The following is a 16390-nucleotide window of genomic DNA, read 5'->3' on the forward strand; positions in this document are numbered from 1 at the left end:
TGTATTAATATTCTGTTTAGGATTTGTACATATATGCTCATAAGTGACGTTGCTCATTGTATTGCCTTTGCTCCTTTGTCAATGATCAGCTGACTATATTTATGTGAGTCAATTTCTGGGCTCTCTATTCTCTTCCATTTATCTATTTGTCTGTTCTCCAGTCAATACTATACTGTCTTTTTTTGTGTGTGTGGTACGCGGGCCTCTCACTGTTGTGGCCTCTCCCGTTGCGGAGCACAGGCTCTGGTCACACAGGCTCAGTGGCCACGGCTCACGGGCCCAGCCGCTCTGCGGCATGTGGGATCTTCCCAGACCGGGGCACGAACCCGTGTCCCCTGCCATCAGCAGGCGGACTCTCAACCACTGCGCCACCAGGGAAGCCCTATACTGTCTTAATTATTGCAGTTTTATATTAAGTTTCCAAGTCAAGAAGTGTCATTCATCTGACTTTGTTCTTCTCCTTCAATACTGAGTTGGCTATTCTGAGTCTCTGCCTTTCCATATAAACTTTAGAATTAGTTTGCCAATACCCATAAAATAACTTGCTGAGATTTTGGTTGAGATTTCATTGAACGTGTAGATCAAGTTGGGAAGAACTGACATTTTGATAATATTAAGCCTTCCTATTCATGAACATGGAATATCTCTCTATTTATTTAGTTCTTTGATTTCATTCATCAAACTTTTGTAGTTTTCTGCATATAGGTTTGTACATAATTTGTTGTATTTATGCCTAAGTATTTCAATAGTTTTGGTACTGATGTAAATGGTTTTGGATTTTTAATTTCAAATTCCACTTGTTCATTGCTGGTATATTGAAAAGTGATTGGTGTTTGTATATTAACTCTGTATCTTGCAACTTTGCTATAATCACTTATTAGTTCCAGGAGCTTTTCTATTGATTCTTTCAGATTTTCTACATAGACAATCATGCCATCTTCACTTATTCATTCTCCAATACTTTTATTTTCTTTATATAGAGCTGAGTTTCCGATCTATAACATTATCCTTCCCTGTGAAGAACTTCTTTTAACATAATTTGCAAGGTAGGTCTACTGGCAATAAATTCCTTCAATTTGTAATTGTCTGAAAACATCTTTATTTCTGCCCCATTTCTGAGGGACAGTTTCATAGGACACAGAATCCTAGGTTGGTGATTTTTCTTCTCTCAACTCTTCAGATATTTCATTCTCTTTTCGCTTGCATGGTTTCTGAGGAGAAGTCAGATGTAATTCGTACCTTTGCTTCTTTATAGGTAAGGTGTTTTTTCCCCTCTCTGGCTTCTTTCAAGGTTTTTTTCTTTATGTCTGATTTTCTAAAGTTTACATATGATATACCTAGGTGTCGTTTTTTGGCATTTGTTTGTTTGGTGTTCTCTGAGCTTCCTGGATCTGTGGTTTGGTGTCTGACATTAACTTGGGAAAATTCTCAATCATTATTTCTTCAGATTTTGTTTCTGTTCCTTTCTCTCTTTTCTTTCTGGTATTCCCATTATGCATATGTTACATCTTTTATAGTTGTTCCACAGTTTTTGGATTTTCTGGTTTTGTTCAGTCTCTGTTCCCTTTGCTTTTCAGTTTTGGAAGTTTCTACTGTCATATCCTCAAGATCAGCAATTCTTTCCTCAGCCATGTAGTCTACTAAAGAGCCCATCAAAGGCATTCTTCATTTCTGTTACAGTTTTTGATTTCTAGCATTTCCTTTGTCATTCTTTCTTAGAATTTCCATATCTTGCTTACATTATCCATCTATTATTGTATGTTGCCTACTTTTTCCACTGAAGCCCTTAGCATATTAATCATAGTTTGCAAAAATTCCTGGTCTGATAATTTCAACATCCCTGTCCTATCTGACTCTGGTTCTAATGCTCGTTCAGTCTTTTTAAAGTGTGGTTTTTGCCTTTTAGTATGCCTGGTAATTTTTTGTTGAAAGATGTACATGATGCACTGGATGGATACAGGGTACTGTGGTAAATAACCCTTTTGTAACATGGTGGTAAGATGTGGGGGATGGGAAGCATACTAGAGTCCTAGGATTAGGTCTCAGTCTTTTAGGAGCCTATGACCCTGGACTGCGAACCTCACCAGTGCTTTGCAGTTGCTCCCCCTCACCTCTTAGGTGGGACAGCATAGCTAAAGGCAGCTGGAATTGGGTGTTTCCTTTCCCCCACATGGAAGTCTAGAGCTGAAGTTGAGTATTTCCCTTCCCACAGGTAGATCAGGCTCTGATAACCCCTCAGTGGGTTAGGCTGTGGTAAAATAGCTTTCTGAGGGCAGGCCTTGTTACAGAAAACAAAATGCTCTGGTGTATTTCAAGGTGGTTACTTTTACCTCCTCCTGCCATAAGCAGAAGGAATTTTTCACCAGTATTCACTGTGAAGACATTGCAGGACTCCTGGAGATAAAACTACAAAAGTGGGGGCTTCCTCCCATGACTGGATTCCCCTGGAGTTTTTAAGGCTCAGGCTTATCCCCACTGAGCCTCCAGTAATTCATGAATTACAGCTCAGGTTTTCCTATCCTGGCACTGGTTCTTGTGGAGGTTTCTGCTCATGGATTTCTGCTTAGAAAAGTGATTCTCTGTACCCACCTGTCGGTCTCTCCTGTTTGTGAAGTAGTTTGCCCTGTGATGACTTCACTTCTCTCACAGGTCTAAGAGGAGTTGTTGCTTTTTCAGTTTGTTCAGCTTTTTACTTGTTGTTAGGACAGAATGGTAACTTCCAAGTTCCTGACATGCCAGACTGGAAACCAGAAGTCTGTCAGGTCTTTTTTACTTTTGTGTTTTCCATGGTTTTTTGTATAACTTTTGTATGTAGCAGGTGTTTAAAGGCTTCTGCTGAAATGTGTTGAACATCATCAGTAATAGCTTATATTTTCAAGCACTTTCTAAGCACCAGTCATTGTTTTAAGTGTTTTATCTACATAATCTATTTAAACCTCATAAGAACTCACCTGTAAGTACCATTATTATTCCCATTTCACAGATGAGGAAGCTGAAGCACAGAGTGTTTTAAGTATCCTCCCCCAAAGGAACATAGCCAGTGAATAGTGGAAACAGAATTCAAACTCAAAATATCTAACGTGAGAACCCATGCTTATAACCACCATGTGCTATGGACCCAGGTAACTCCTAGAAATCGTGATAATATTTAACCATGATCTGATTTAATCATGAATTCCAGTAGTCCAACAGATTATTTCTCACTCTAGTTGTTCTGGAAACTGCTAAAATGATATTTCAATTTACCACCTAAATATTTGAAATTACTGAAAAGAGGATGACTTTGAGTACACATCCCCTGTAGGTCTTTACAAGAAAAGGATTATGTTTTCACATAGTCTGTACAGAAACTGATGTACTACACCCTTGTTCTTTTAGTTCTATTAGTTTCCAGAAACTGATGAAGGTCTTCCTCAGCCCATCAGATATCCCACATTGCATAAAATGAATCTAGTACTAGAAAGAGACTTCCATGTTCCTATGAATAGAAGCATGTGCACTATTTTCTATGACAAATTACTACTGAGTCTTACATAAATATAACCTTGAGGGTACTAATGTTTTAAGCCAACCTAGATTGTTCTGATTCCACTGCATACACATTGAGGTTCACCACCATTAACAGACAAGCCAAGGATAATCGCTGCCCTGTGGGCTATGCCAGCTGTAGCCATGGATATGCGGTCTGTTTCAGCAACAGCCACTTTTTGGTCTGCACTCAGACTGACTGCATACTTTATTCTCTTGCTTTCTGGAAACATGGTTTATCTGCACCACTAATCTATTCTCTTTTTCTGACAACTGATTCAGAGTTTGAAAGTTTAGAAAACATTCTGATTTCACTGGAATTCACATTGATAGGTTTAGGATACATGGGAAACAGAAACAGATATCTTTAAATATCAAGGTGCAGGCTCATTTTTAATCAGCATATTCTCCCTTATCAAGCAAGTGGACACTGTATGGCGATCAGCCAATACCAGGAGAGTTTACACCATCAGGTGAACTATATGTCTCACGCTATCCTCACTTGGCTGAGAAAGCAATCATACTCTAGTTAAATTTATACAGTGAGAAAACCTATCTTGCAAGGGCACAGAAAAATATACATGGGAACTTCCTTATCTGCTCTCCACTCAAAAAAACCATTTTGCATTCCTTAATGTTACATTATAGCCCAGTGTTTACATCTTGAAAACATAAGTGCTAAGCTCTTTTTGGTTTAATAAATTTGTGGATAATAAATACCTGATGGATTATGAACAAGTTTATTAGATATATTTTTGATAGACCACTAATTTATAGAACTGAATTTTCATTCATTCATTCATTCATGTGTTACTGACATCTGCTCAAGGCTGGTGCTATGACTGACAGCCCACAATGGCAGTACAGTGTGCTAAGTGTGACCACAGCAGTAGAGAGCACATGGTCTGAGACCTCAGAGAAGAGGACAACCTGAAGGTGCTCAGAGAAGGCTCCAAGCAGGCAAGCACTAAGGGCCACTACATTTCCCTCACAGAACCAAACACAAGAGTGGCTGAAATTCTGACCTCATCTAGTTAGGCCCTTTCTTGCCTACAAAGTAAGTATTTCATGAAGTTCTGCAGGTATATAATGGGTGTGTAGACTCTGCATGCCACTGGCCTTAGATTATTTTGAATAAAAGTTGTATGTCTAGGGCTTCCCTGGTGGCGCAGTGGTTGAGAGTCCACCTGCCAATGCAGGGGACGTGGGTTCGTGTCCCGGTCCGGGAAGATCCCACATGCCGCAGAGCAGCTAGGCCCGTGAGCCATGGCCGCTGAGCCTGCGTGTCCATAGCCTGTGCTCCGCAAGGGGAGAGGCCACAACAGTGAGAGGCCCGTGTACCGCAAAAAAAAAAAAAAAAAATTGTATGTCTAGGATTCAAACTCTGTGTACTAGAGGCAGGATCAGAAAATAGGTCTTCTAGGTCGGGCATATTCTAAAACACAATCTAGTAAGGGTGTATTAGGTCAAGGGCTCCCTGGGTAGTACTGAAGGTTGTGCACTGAACAATCCCAAGATACACTATTCCTAACTTAGACATTGCTGAAATGTGTTTTCCTTATGTCAGAAAATGGCAGTAAAGAGTCTGGTTCAAATAAAAGCAGTATATTAGGACAATTTTTGGACAGATAGAAATAAAGTATCTTGAGGAGAGGTTGCCTTTTGTCTGATTCATGTGCTGGTTGCCCTGTTTTTTGTTCATTCCAAACATTACTCTTGCCTCTGCCAGGAAACAGAGAGAAAGTGGATCACCTCTGGTGGTGATCTTCTCTATCATAACACACTTATCCTGTTGAGCTACCCCCAGACCATGCCTAGGACATATGCTAACAGTCCTGGAGGATCAGAGGAGGAGGTAAGAAGAGAAATAAAGGGGAAAGAAATGCACAGGATGACTGTCTCCCTGTCACCTGCTCATGGTGTCCTTCCCTCACAGTGAGAATTCGAGGGTCCACAGTTCCTTTGCTTGAACCTCTGGTACCACCAGCAGCAAATCAGGCAGAACATCTCAGTCAGATAACACAGTGATTGACTTTACATGCCTCGAAACAGGGACATTGTCTCATTCAATGCTTCAACCTGACAGACTAGCACAACGTTTGCCTTAAAGCGGCCCTGAAGAAACTGTGATTGAGCAACGTGAATGAATGCAATTATCAAGCAAAAAGCATTTTTGGAATAACCAGTTGATTTCATTTATCCCTGACTTCATTGGGATTAACATAATAAAGCAAACAATAAGGGAAAATTGGCTTACACAAGGTCAGTCATCTTCTCGGCTCTGCTCTCTGTCTATTTTCAAGAAATGATGAGAGGTGTCATGTGCCAAAGAGAATTTCATTTTTAGGAACTTTCGGGGGAAAGTGATTTAATTAGAAGGAAAAAAATAAAATTTTTAATTCAAAGAAATCAAACAATGCAGCAGTTGTTACTTACATTTGTAAGATATCATAAAAGTAAAAAAAGGCAGGAGTCAAATTAAGAATAAAAGAAGGTCACTTCTGCTTTGGGTGATCTGAAAAGTTCCTAAAATAGACAGTAACTAAAGTTAAGTCTCTTACCTTATAATTATTCATGATTTCAGTTAACCATGGTTTCACTGACTTTACTGTATCTTCTCGCAAGTACTTTTCAACTTTGGATCCATCACTAAAAGCCTGATTTCCCACGTGGATGGCTTGTCTCACTTGTGGGAGGGACAAAAATTTCCTGTAGTAACTTTGGTCCTCAGGTTCCTGGCATCAGAAAAATATTAGGGAAACCGAGTGGGTGGTGGGAACAGTACTCTGGGGAAAGCTTCAAATTTCTCCTAAGATATATCACAATGAACAAGATGTGACACCACTATTAACTGGTCTCTACCCTGAATATTTTAACTTGGAGGGTTGGGGAAATTCAATTTTACCAAGCAAATCTGGATGACCTGATACTCTTGGAGCCAGTATCCAATTTGCAAATGCTGGATTTTTCCTTTTTGTAACAACAAAACTTTTGTGATCTGTAACTCCAATTAAAAACCCCATTCAAGGCAAAAATAGGAAAAATGAAGAGGCGAGATTATCAAAATCAATTTGCTCCTTGTTGGAGGCTCTCGGAAAAGAAGGTGAAATGGACCACAAGGGGCCAGGGAGGTGATGAGGTGGATTAAAACCTGAGGATTTCTTTTTCATGTTCTGCCGTTTATTAAAACCACACACACAAAATAATCAGCTGACCATAATTTAAGGAGGAAAATATATCAAGTGTAAGAACAGATGATACCTTATGAAGGACATAAGACAAAAGAGAAGTTGTCCATGAGCCTTATTTTTTAAAAATACTGCATAAAAGTCTCTGTAAGATTCATTACGCTAAAAGAAAAAAAAAAGGAGTAAATGCTGTTTTTAAAAAGTTACAAAAGGATAAAAAAAAGAGTTTGAAATCAACAATTTTGTGAATCATCAATATTTTTTGCTAACTGTGAATACATTCTCTTTGTAAAGAAAAAAAATTAATCACAAATTTTGCTTCTTTCTTGCCTAGCGTATGTTTTTCTCTTGGTAGAATCTAAATCCAAAACCACAGGGTTGGCAAATTCCATTGAAATTAGCTTTATATTTTATTTACAAAATAGTTAATAAGTAAGGCAATTTTAAAAACAGAATGTATTGTCATATCCACTAGACATGGTTATACAAATCCAAATCCCCAGTCTGGCTCCCTCTATCTTATTTGATTAATTCTACCCAAAAGGCATCAAATTTTGGCCCACTTTTATGAAAGAAACTATTTGAATACTTTGAGAAATATTCCAGAGGGCTTGAAGTGAGGGCCGTACTGAATGCATGAAACATCTTATGTTAAAAGTAAGACAAAGCAAATATTTTCATAAAGGCTTTGGCAGTTTGGATTATCCAAGCTGTCTTAAGTACAGAACAAATAATGTGGGCATTTTCAAGAAACTCACTACAGGATTGGAGCTCTGGAACCTGATACCCATAACTGCAATCCTGGCCTGTCTCCTTCACAAAAGAACTTCTGTATAACAAGCTCTAGTGGGGGAAACTGTGTTAATCGGAGACTTTTTTTGAGTTATCTGGAATATCACGCACTCTCAATGGTCAGATTATAATGTATACAACACTGGCAGGGTAAAAAATCCTATAGATTAGTATACCAAATAATGCAATAGAGTTTGGACATGTTTGTCTAGTGTAAAGTCAGCTCTCCTATTTCTTAAATTGGAGGAAGTTTGGTTTTGCCAAAAGTTTTAAGTAAACACTATTATGTTTTTTAAAATTGTTGTCATTACCGTGCACTGTAAAAGGTTGTAGTAATTAGAACATCCTGTAACATTCTGGAAGTAGGAAGGCTCGCTTATTAACTCACCATCTAGCAGCTTATCCAGTAACTAGGTTGGGAGAGAGGGGAGAAAGGAAGGAGGAAAACATCAGGGTGGGTAAAAATATACAGGCATTTGTCATTTCATTTATTCAATAACTGTTTCATTCAACAACCACTTCCCACACATCTTCTCTGTGCTATAGACACTGTCCAAGGCATTGGGGAAACAGCAGTGAACAAGGCAGGCCGAAAATGCTCCCTCATAGAGCTTATATTCTAGAGGGTACGATAAACAAGCATTCACAGGTAAAATATGCAGTGTATTAGAGAATGATAAGGGCTAAGGAGAAAACTAACAAGGAGAAGGGTACAGGAAGTGCCACGGGTGCCTGTGGGGTGTGTGTGCCTGGGTGGTGGGTGTGGGGGACACTGCAGAGAGGAGGAAACGGGTCTCACTTAGAAGGTGGCATTTGAGTAAAGACCTGTTGGAAGGAAGGAAGCAAGCCCGGAAGACATCTAGGAAAAGAACTTTCCAAGTAGAGGAAACAGTGAGCCCAAAGGCCCCGACTGCGGGAGTGAGTCTTGTGGGGAAGGGTTACCATAACATGATCATTGACCACTCACCCATGTACGAGGAGACAGGGCAGAGGATATGGACATACACCCAGGCGCTTGGAACTGGTGGAAGTTATCTTTGGACTGCTGACATTGAAAACCTGGTCATCAGCTGAAGGTGAGAGCAGTCAGCATACTTGTGTGCTTTTCTCAGGTCATGTTGAGCTGCACAAAGGCAGGCATGGAGTGGTAGAGAGGGGCATCTAGCCAGGACTGTGGTTTGGCCAAAGGAGTTGGAGGAGGTGCAAAGGGGGGCCGTATGTGGGGAATGTATGTAATGACTGAGCTTGGGTTTATGTTGGGTAATTAGAGAAATTAAGACCTGCAGGGGTAGGGGACCATGAAGAGGTAGTAGGATCCATGGACTGAAAGACAATGGGGTTGCAGGACTGTAATTCAGAGAAGTGAGCTGGGAGGAAGGGAGGTGGCAGCTGGGGGAAGACGTTTGAATCTGTTGAATCTGAGATTGTGGAGTGATTGCTGGCTTTTTTGCAGGGGGTAATGGGAATAAGCAGCTAAGGTAAAGAGAACAAGATCACTAAATGAGAGGAGACTAAGAAACTGAGGGACCAAGCATTAAAAAGATCATCCATGTGGAGACTTCAGTCACCAGAAATGATGACAAGAGTAATGCTGGAAAGTGACACTGAGGCAGGAGCCAAAATATTCAGAGAATGAGAAGGCGAACGCCAGGGGTGTGTGTCGGGAGAGAAGCTGATCCTTTCAGCTCCGACTTACCGCTCTTTTATTAACTAAATCATTTTAAGGGATCAGAACATCAAAAAGGCTTTATTATTTAGGCTTGAGATTTTGACATTTGTATTCTCTTGGGTTTCAGGATTTCTTGGAGTCTTGTATTGCATAACGTGAAACACATTTTACCACCACTTGATTACTTTCCTAAGTATCATTTCATCTATTTCCTGTGAAAAAGCAAAAGTCTTTTCATTTATCACACAAGATTTTGGACCAGTGGTCACAGAGACGTTGCATACCTTCAAGAGTTTTTTTGTGGGGGGAGGGGTGGGGGCTTTCTCTAGTTTTTGATGAATCTGGTTTGGGAGAGACCTCATGGGTCATCTTGTCGTTATCTCTGAATACACACAATATCTGAACTTTTCAACAGTTTCACTAATCCTGTGGATGCTTAGGCTGCTGGATCACGCACCACAGACATCTTTCTGCTTTCTTTATCCCTTTGAGTCTATCAAATATTCTTGCTCTTGACACTGTTTACGTTTGCTCTTGACATATGCTTCTTCAGAAACACATCAAATGTCTCGCTTGCAGATGGGTCTCATGCAATGTAAAATCTCATACTAATTCTAAATTCTAAACGCTTAGTCCTTTTTACCCTTTCTGCCTACCACAGCAGACAGCCTAAAACCGGTCTTGAAAATACTGTGATTGCAAGTTGAAGAATGACCCAACATGTCCCTGATAAGATCCTTCTTCTTTCCTTCACATTCACAATTGCACAAGAAATTCTGAATCCACGCTCTGCAGCCGCATCAAGTGTCCCGGCACAGAAAGGGGAGCCCGCCAGGGTGCTGCGGAGTGGCTCGGGACTTCCTGAGTTCTCCTATTTACACAGCTTGCTGCCGTCAGAACTCACAACAAGGGCAGTCACTGCCCTGGCACCCTATTTGTAAAATGGAGCACAACTTTGTTACCCCACCCTTCTCCGTAAGTTTGTATGTCTCCTGTTTTGATCTGAACCAGCTTACCTACAGCGCCTAAAAGACTATTAATACCAGGCCTCGGCCTTAATAATAACAATGCTGTTAGGTAAACTGTGACAGGCTGTGTTCCCAGTAACAAGATTAAAGGTCTCAAAATTCAGTCCTCACCTCATTTACTAATGTGTCAAACACACAGGCTCTATGGCAAAGGTGACAAAACCCCCCAAGGAAGATTGCTTACACATGATCTTTGTCTGCACTGGCCAAAAACCAAATGAGCAACAAACAAGACCCTCCTGCATCCTAATACTTAGTATAGTCTTACATTTTAAACAACCAAAAAAAAAAAAAATAAAGGTTGAAGAATATAACTATGTTACTTGGTCCTCAAATTTAATTTTAGGAGAGCGATGTGGCGATATTTACAAATGCCAATGGCTCTCTGTAAAAGTTTCAAGCGACCACCCTTTATACTCTTTGTTCCTGACACACAGGAACATGTGACATTTGTTACACTGTGGCCACTTCCCCAGCTGGAGCACTGTGTGTGGATATTACCCTCTGAAGGGTTTAGAGCACATGTGGAAGCATATGCATCCACTTTCCAGGTTGCCTTTCTTCTGATTTCTTTATGGTAGGGATGCCTTGAGGGCCTACACAGCATTGCAAGAAATCTAAACAGTTAATGAAAGACACAGTTAGATAAACACCCCGAGGTGATCTCAGGTTTAAAATATGGTCAAAGTAAATTCAAAGAAACCCAGATGGCTCTTTTCTTCCTTACGAGCCCACTGTCTCGCCTCCTGATCTCGGGACGGCACCAAGGAAACACCTTTGCTAACAACAAAGAGCCAGGCCAGGCACCGCAGTGCTTCCGGGACCTTCTCAGATGGTGCTCATTGCGCCAGGGCAGCGCAGGCCACAGAACTCACTTCAAAGGCCTGAGACCACTTCTCCTCCTGGATGTATTTCACGCACTGATCGCACTGCTTCTGGAAGTAGTTTCTCTGCTTCTCATCCAACAAGCCAATTTGGAACAGGAATGGTGCATAGCCCTGTATGATCTGAGGAGAAAAGAAGCAAACACAGACGCTGCATGGAGAGAGAGGGATGTGAGGGAAGCCCATCTGCTTGTGAAATAACCCTTTGTAACTTCTCAATTAGCGGAGCAGGACAACACACACACATATACACACACACCCCGCACAAACATAGACGTACAACACACACAATGCATACACAACACAAAATACACCACACAAACACACATACATAAGACATACACACGACACACACATACACACACACGTACACAAACACACACACACCACACACACAATTTGTGTATAACACACAAATACACCATACAAACACATATACACAAAACATACACACACACCACATAACCACACACTCATACAACACACATGTACACAAAATACACACAAACACACCAAGCACAGGTACACACACTTGTACATACACACACTGACACTTGCACTCACAGCCAACGTAGGCTGACATATAGTAAGTTGACACTGTAAAACATTTGGTAAAAATTAGAAGATTTAAATCATTAGAAAGTCAACTGAGCAACAGTATTTCCCTTGACGAAGTTAGGTCTGTAGGGTAAGAGGAGCGTCCATCTGATTAAAGGGTATTTACTCTCCTTAAGGAACAAAATGGAAAGGAAAAAAGAGTCACCTACTGACTCGGGATCAGAATATGCGTCTCCAAGAGCAATTCCCTTCAGGTTAATCTTCATGGTCATCACGGGGTTAAGCATGTGGATGTAGTGGGCGATGGCTGGCACGTATTTCCCCGCGTAAGACTGAGAAGGGTAGACGTTAAAATGAACCATCACAAATCAATGCTACTAAAATGAGGTGTTTATGCAAATTAAAATCACAATAAAACAGTCAGTATTTTCACAAGACACATGTATTTCTTAACCTCGCATTGCAAATTTGGCAATAGCATGGAGCTCTGTCCCTTCCTTCGTCATCCCAAATAGCATGGAGTGACATGCAGGTCACAGGTTAGGAGGGCAAAAAAATAATAAGTGAACGTGTCCTAAGTGAACATTCTAATTTCCTTCCAAAAGAAAGAACATGGACACCAGTGAACAGAATTCTGCCACCCTTAGGGTTTTCCTTACCAGAAAGTTCCATTGCAAGCTTTATTTAAAAAAAAAAAAATCCCAAGGCCAAAATTAAGATTTCAAAATCTGTACAATGATGCCAAAATTTGAAATCAACATGGATTAAAGGAAGAGGAAAAGGATAAATAATATTTATTGGCCACTAAAATGGTCACTTGAACTTACCTCTGTTTCCAACCTTTTCCAATACAAGGCTCTTTTTCAATTTCAAAATAGTTTGCTGACACAAACATGATAATACTGCTTTTAGATTATGCTGACAAGAGCCACTATTGGTTCAGTAATATTTAAAAATAGTTCTGTGTTTCTTCCGTTAAAAAGTTGCCTTCCTGACATCTCCACTTGTATGTCTAATATTAAACTTCCTATGTTCAAAACGAAGCTCCAATCCCCAAGCCCTTCTTGCAGCCTCCATTTCCATGAATGTAAACTCTGTTCTAACTGCTCAGGCCCAAAATCCTGGTGCCACCGTTTATCTCTTTGACTCACACCTCGTGAAAAGTCCATCAGTGAATCTCATCAACTCTACCTATTCTATCAAAACACATCCGGAATCCAGTGTCTTTGCACACACCCCCTTTGTCACCTTGCTCCAGGTACCGTCATCTCTCGCCTGGATTCTTGCAGCAGCCTCCTCAATGGGCCTCTGTTTTTGCTCTTACCGTCATCCAGTCTAATTTCAAGACAGTGGTCTGTTAAATTAGATCATGCCACTCCTCTGCTCAAATCCTCTAATGACTTCCCATCTCTCTCAAAGAAAAAGTGAAGTGCTTTTTCTGGGGCATAAGGGCTGACATGATCTGGTCACTTCACTCACATTACCCCCTACTATCCTCTTGCTCATTCCTCTCCAGCCTCTCTCAGACCAAATCATAATTGTGATCTGTACTGTTCCTCCCCTTGCATTAGCTCTTTCTGTCCCTGGAATGTTCTTCCCCAGATATCCATACGGTTAACTCCCTCACTTCCTTCAGTGAGGCTTTCTGAGGGTTGCCCTCCATGGCCACCCTATCAAAAATTTTAACACCCCTTTTTTGATATTTTATATTCCCCTTCTCTCCTCTTTCGTCTTAATCTTTATCACTCTCCAACAAACTTTTACTTTTTACCTTGTGTATTGTTATTCCCCTACCCACACTAGAATAGAAGATCCACAGACACAGGGATATCTGTCTGTTTTGTTTATTAGTGTATCCCCTGTACCTGATGCTGTTTGTTATTGCTCAATAAACAACTGCTCAATGAATGAATCTTGAATTAGCCTACATGCATTTGAAAAACAGCAATGCACATATATTCTAGATAGACTAGATACATCATGTGGGTACATATGGATCTGCAGAACTTTTACAATATGTCCAAGGCTCTCCAGGGCCCTGAAGTTCAAAGACTGGGAATTCTGGAGAGCTCTCATTTTTTCCATGCCATAATCATATGCTGCAGTTATCATTATTCCCATTTCAACGTAAGGACACTGGGGCTCAGAGAGGTTAAGTGATAGAGTCAGAATTAAACCTGGTCTGACCTACTCCAAATCCTAAACCCCTTCCAAACTATGATGGAAGAACTTAATTGACATAACTCACACAAGATCCCTTCACTGATGCACTCCTCTTGTGAAATAATAATTATTTCGGCCAAGTATTAAATCAAAGCAGCTTATCCATTCATACTCATGACTACTTTTTATTTTTTATTTTTTGCGGTACGCGGGCCTCTCAGTGCTGTGGCCTCCCCCGTTGCGGACGCGCAGGCTCAGCAGCCATGGCTCACAGGCCCAGCCGCTCCACGGCATGTGGGATCCTCCCGGACCGGGGAACAAACCCGTGTCCCCTGCATCGGCAGGCGGACTCCCAACCACTGCGCCACCAGGGAAGCCCTCATGACTACTTTTTAGCTTCCATGTCTGAAATTTGCTTTGCTGTATAACTTTGCTATATTCTCCTTTTAGGGACAGTACGTGAACATTTATCAAGTAAAATTTCTGTAAATTGACCAAAAAAGCAAATTCTCTTGACTAATCATTTCACTGGTACAGATGTATTATATAATCTTCATTCAATGATGGTTTATTGGGCAACTCTTCTGTCAAAGGTATCATAACAGATACTTGAGTAGACACAAAAATGAATAAAGCACAAAACTCGTAAAGATCACAATATCTTTTAAAAATACATTATGGAAAACTTGACTCAAATGTGATAAGGCAGAGTCTACCATTTCATGGCTTATTATTTCCACAATGTGTACAACAGCCAGCACATAGTAGGTACATAAAAACATAGCTGATAAATGAATGACTAATCTGACATTATTTCTAAACATGTTTTCTCTACTGGAAATCAGTACAAATGCTAAAAAAGTACACCTTCCAGTGATGCTAGCACTCAACGTGTCTTGTTATAAGACCTAGCAACAAAACACCTCCCTTGACTTTTTCAGAGATAGAAGGGTATGTACTTTATAGGTAGTGATGACAAACTTGGGCTAAAACAGTCACATTTTTACGGCACCTTTCCCCTTGCGACCATCATATGTATCCGGGATTCAGGCAGGAGATTAAAAAGGAACACCCACTCAATCTGAGCATCCACCATCAACAGATTATTTCACCTACTTTAATTCGAGCCAATGTAAAGTTAACATTATCTTCCTATATTTTAAAATGATGAAAACAAAGGTCTGTGTGTTTCACATGCCCACCTGGAATTCTGTCCGGGCTTGGCTGCCTCCACGCTTCCCATTTCTCATATCAAATCACATTTCAGTCAAGGGTCCTGGACAGACTATGGATCTCTGGTCCCCCAACCTGGGACCCACCCTTGGATTTATCCACTGCACACTTGCTAAGTGAACCATTTAGGAAAATGAGACAGTGAGATGGGTAGTTCTATAACCACATTCAAAACAGATTCCTCAATGTTCAGTCTACATCTACTAACCTAACAGTGATGATGTTTACCTTGGTTTTGGCTTTCTAATGACTATCACACACGTCCTTGCCCTGTGTCAGTGTGACAAATCCTTCACTGCCGTTTTCATTAATCATTCCACTGGTTGAGCGACTCACGCTGTCACACAGTAGACAATTATAGGATTATTTTATGGAAAACAGACACCGAAACATTACAATGAAATTTCAATTATTTTCACTCTCCTTGTTGAGACACATTTCTTTTTTCTTCAAGATCAGATTTGTTTATTCTTCCTGAACCATTTGTTTCTCGATTTAATGATTCTCTGACCACCACAAGCACTTTAAAAGACAACCAGACAATAAATCAAGTATGTTTGATTTTACCCAGTTTTCCCTTTTCCGGATATGTTTTAAATAGAATAGAATGTCAGACTCTGGGGGGAGAAGTTAGGTGTGGTTGTCTGATGGATCAGAAATGGACTATATGGCCCTTAGGACTTATAATTGTGATCCTGTAATTTTATGAACTCTTGTTTCTTTTGTTCTGAGTTCTGCCCATAACAACAACTAAAGCAATGACAACCACAACTATCAGCCCTGTGGTTTCTCTGATCTCTGGCTGGGGTTCACCAATGTGGTCAGCAGCTGGCCAACGAAGTTCCTGAAGTCTGTGAATTAACGCTAACTTTCTACCCTCAGATCAGACACTGGCCTCAAACAAGCTCTGAACAGCATCAAAGCAATTATAAAAGGAAAGAGGAAAAGTGTGTCCAGAAACTGTTTGAACACATACAATTTTAGAATTCAGCAGTGACCTTCAAATGAGGAACTCAGTCAGACAAATATATTTTATTATTATACTAACATAATTATTACTAACATAATAATTCAAACTAGATTAGCAATCAACACGTCAGGATTTTAGTTTGCCCTTAGTAATTATTCCTTTCCAATATTTAAAGAAGCTGCAATTTCCAACACTATTCTTGTATGGCTCCTTTGCCCCACGGTGACCGTATTTTGAGCTCACCTCTGACAAGAAGGGCCAGAGCCATTAGGGTATGTTTGTATGTGCTTGTATTTGGAGCTTAAAGAAGCAGTCAACCTCCAGTTTTCCTCTGACATCAGAAGGATCTCAGAATTCAGCTCTCAAACTTTTATTTC

General features: G+C 40.4%; 1 protein-coding gene across 1 annotated transcript in view; it reads right to left on the reverse strand.

The window, feature by feature from the left end:
- The window catches only part of CPVL (carboxypeptidase vitellogenic like), a 75044-nt gene that overhangs the window by 43359 nt on the left and 15295 nt on the right, over positions 1-16390 (reverse strand). The window contains exons 5-8 of the mRNA XM_067746605.1: positions 11857-11979; positions 11081-11212; positions 7820-7918; positions 6090-6263 (exon numbers count right to left, since the gene is read on the reverse strand). Of these exons, the coding sequence (XP_067602706.1) occupies positions 6090-6263; positions 7820-7918; positions 11081-11212; positions 11857-11979 (528 nt within the window). The remainder of the gene's footprint in view (positions 1-6089; positions 6264-7819; positions 7919-11080; positions 11213-11856; positions 11980-16390) is intronic.

Source organism: Pseudorca crassidens, chromosome 8, assembly GCF_039906515.1.
Source record: "Pseudorca crassidens isolate mPseCra1 chromosome 8, mPseCra1.hap1, whole genome shotgun sequence".
Taxonomy (NCBI): domain Eukaryota; kingdom Metazoa; phylum Chordata; class Mammalia; order Artiodactyla; family Delphinidae; genus Pseudorca; species Pseudorca crassidens.